Below are 1858 nucleotides of genomic sequence, written 5' to 3'. Positions count from 1 at the left end.
GTCTGAGAGTTTCAGGTAAAATTCAGGCTTTTAAGCCCTGCCTCCATGTGACTGATACTCACATCACATGGCTAACTGCCATCTTGATTAATGCAGATCTCTGTTTGCTGGTGTGCCTAACAAAACCCTTCAACGCCTCCAGTTAGTACAAAATACAGCAGCTAGAGTCCTCAGTACAACCCAGAAATCAGATCATATCAGTCCAGTTCTTGGTTTTTGAAATCATTGAATGGACTTGCACCATCATAAATCACAGTTCCTGACTCTTTCCACCCCTGAGATCTCTGAGCTCCTCTGACCAGTGACAGAGGCTTATTGACCACACTGCCACCTAACATCAGACAAACCTCTTCATTGTCCTCTTTTTAAAACATTATTATAACTTCGTTTGAAATTGTTGTTTTTTGTTTGTTATATATTTATTTTTTTATTTGTGCTACATTTTTTTATGTGTTGATTTTATTACCTGTTTTGAAGGGTGCTATACAAATAAATGTATTCTTATTACTGTATATAATTATTATTATTATTATGAAACATTGAGTCTGTCTGTGCCGTCTGATTGGACAGCAGCAGACCTCCAGACCCACTTTCTTTGCCCGGAAGTTTGAGGCCAGCGTGAGTCAGGAGATCATCAACCAGCTGGACTCCTTCCTTTTCGGACCGTACCCCCCAGACACGCCTGGCCTTCAGGCCTACTGGGAGAACGTCTACGAGCAGGAGACGGACGGGCTGTCCAGCCTATCAGACGCCACGCTCAGCCACTACCACGCCTTCGCCAGGATGGGTGTGTCCCGCGCCGCTGCCTCGCTGCGGGGTCGTCCTGAAGACAACAGCTGCAGGTACCATGAAGCATGGAGCAGGTCCTGAGCTGAAGCTGAGGCTGGACCAGAGAAAGGTCCGACTCCAACCCTGTCAGTTAATCATCAGCTGTTTCTGTTGTGGAAACATGTCGATGACTTTAGAAAGAAAAAAGTATAAAACAAATTATCTTCATCTTTCTGTCTCATCTGTTGGTTTCAAACTGGAAGGAAAGAAACCAAACGGTTGTGATGAGTCAGGCTTCAGAACAAACCTGCCTCTGAAACCTCCTGCTTCAGGTGGGAGGAAAAGATTCTGTTAGTCCAATTCTGTAAGACTGGAGTCCAGGATGAGTTCAAACCTGGACTTTGACTCAGTTTCTGGTAAACAGGTTTACTTTAGCAGTTAGAGAATAAAACAGGTTTTTGTCAGGAGCTGAGAGGAAAACAGCTTCATGTGTGTCTGAAGGGAAAAACAGGAAGTGACGGCCGAGCAGCTCAGGCTCAACGAGAAGATAAGGACAGTCTGTCCTGAGGGACAATCAGCCTTCAGTCCCTGCTGCAGACCTGCGTCTGCACCTCTGTGTGTGTGTGTGTGTGCTTGTTTCTGCTACAGAGTCAGGACCATTTGCACCATAGTCACTATCAAAGTGAGGTCTTTGATGTAACGTGAGGACCTCTTCAATGTCTTTGCTTTGATGCAAATACAAGGGTGTGTGTGTGCGCGCGTGCACCCTTGTTTTTGCTACTTGGTGGGGACAATTTTTCAAGAAAATGCAGCCTCGTGGGGACCGGGTGCTGGGCCCCACAACTTCAGAGGCTGATTTTGGGTGTGGGGGTTGGGTTTAGGACCAAGGTTTAGGTTAGGGTCTGGTTGGTGGTCAGGGTTACGACATGAAATTACCAAAAAAAGAATGGAAGTCAATGGATGGGCCCCACAAGGATATAAAAACAAGTGTGTGTGTGTGTGTGTGTGTGTGTGTGTGTGTGTGTGTGTGTGTGTGTGTGTGTGTGTGTGGGGATAACGCTAAACGGAGACTTGTCTTTTCTAAAATATG

General features: G+C 45.7%; 1 protein-coding gene across 1 annotated transcript in view; it reads left to right on the top strand.

The window, feature by feature from the left end:
• Nucleotides 1-1858, top strand: part of LOC106535436 (xylosyltransferase 1) — a gene marked incomplete at its 3' end in the record, with an annotated part of 36149 nt that overhangs the window by 29322 nt on the left and 4969 nt on the right. The window contains 1 exon segment of the mRNA XM_014032435.1: nucleotides 571-842. Within this exon segment, the coding sequence (XP_013887889.1) occupies nucleotides 571-842 (272 nt within the window).

Source organism: Austrofundulus limnaeus, unplaced genomic scaffold, assembly GCF_001266775.1.
Source record: "Austrofundulus limnaeus strain Quisiro unplaced genomic scaffold, Austrofundulus_limnaeus-1.0 Scaffold1447, whole genome shotgun sequence".
Taxonomy (NCBI): Eukaryota; Metazoa; Chordata; class Actinopteri; order Cyprinodontiformes; family Rivulidae; genus Austrofundulus; species Austrofundulus limnaeus.
Note: the sequence above shows the minus strand (reverse complement) of the source record. Positions and strands in the feature narration are given on the sequence as shown.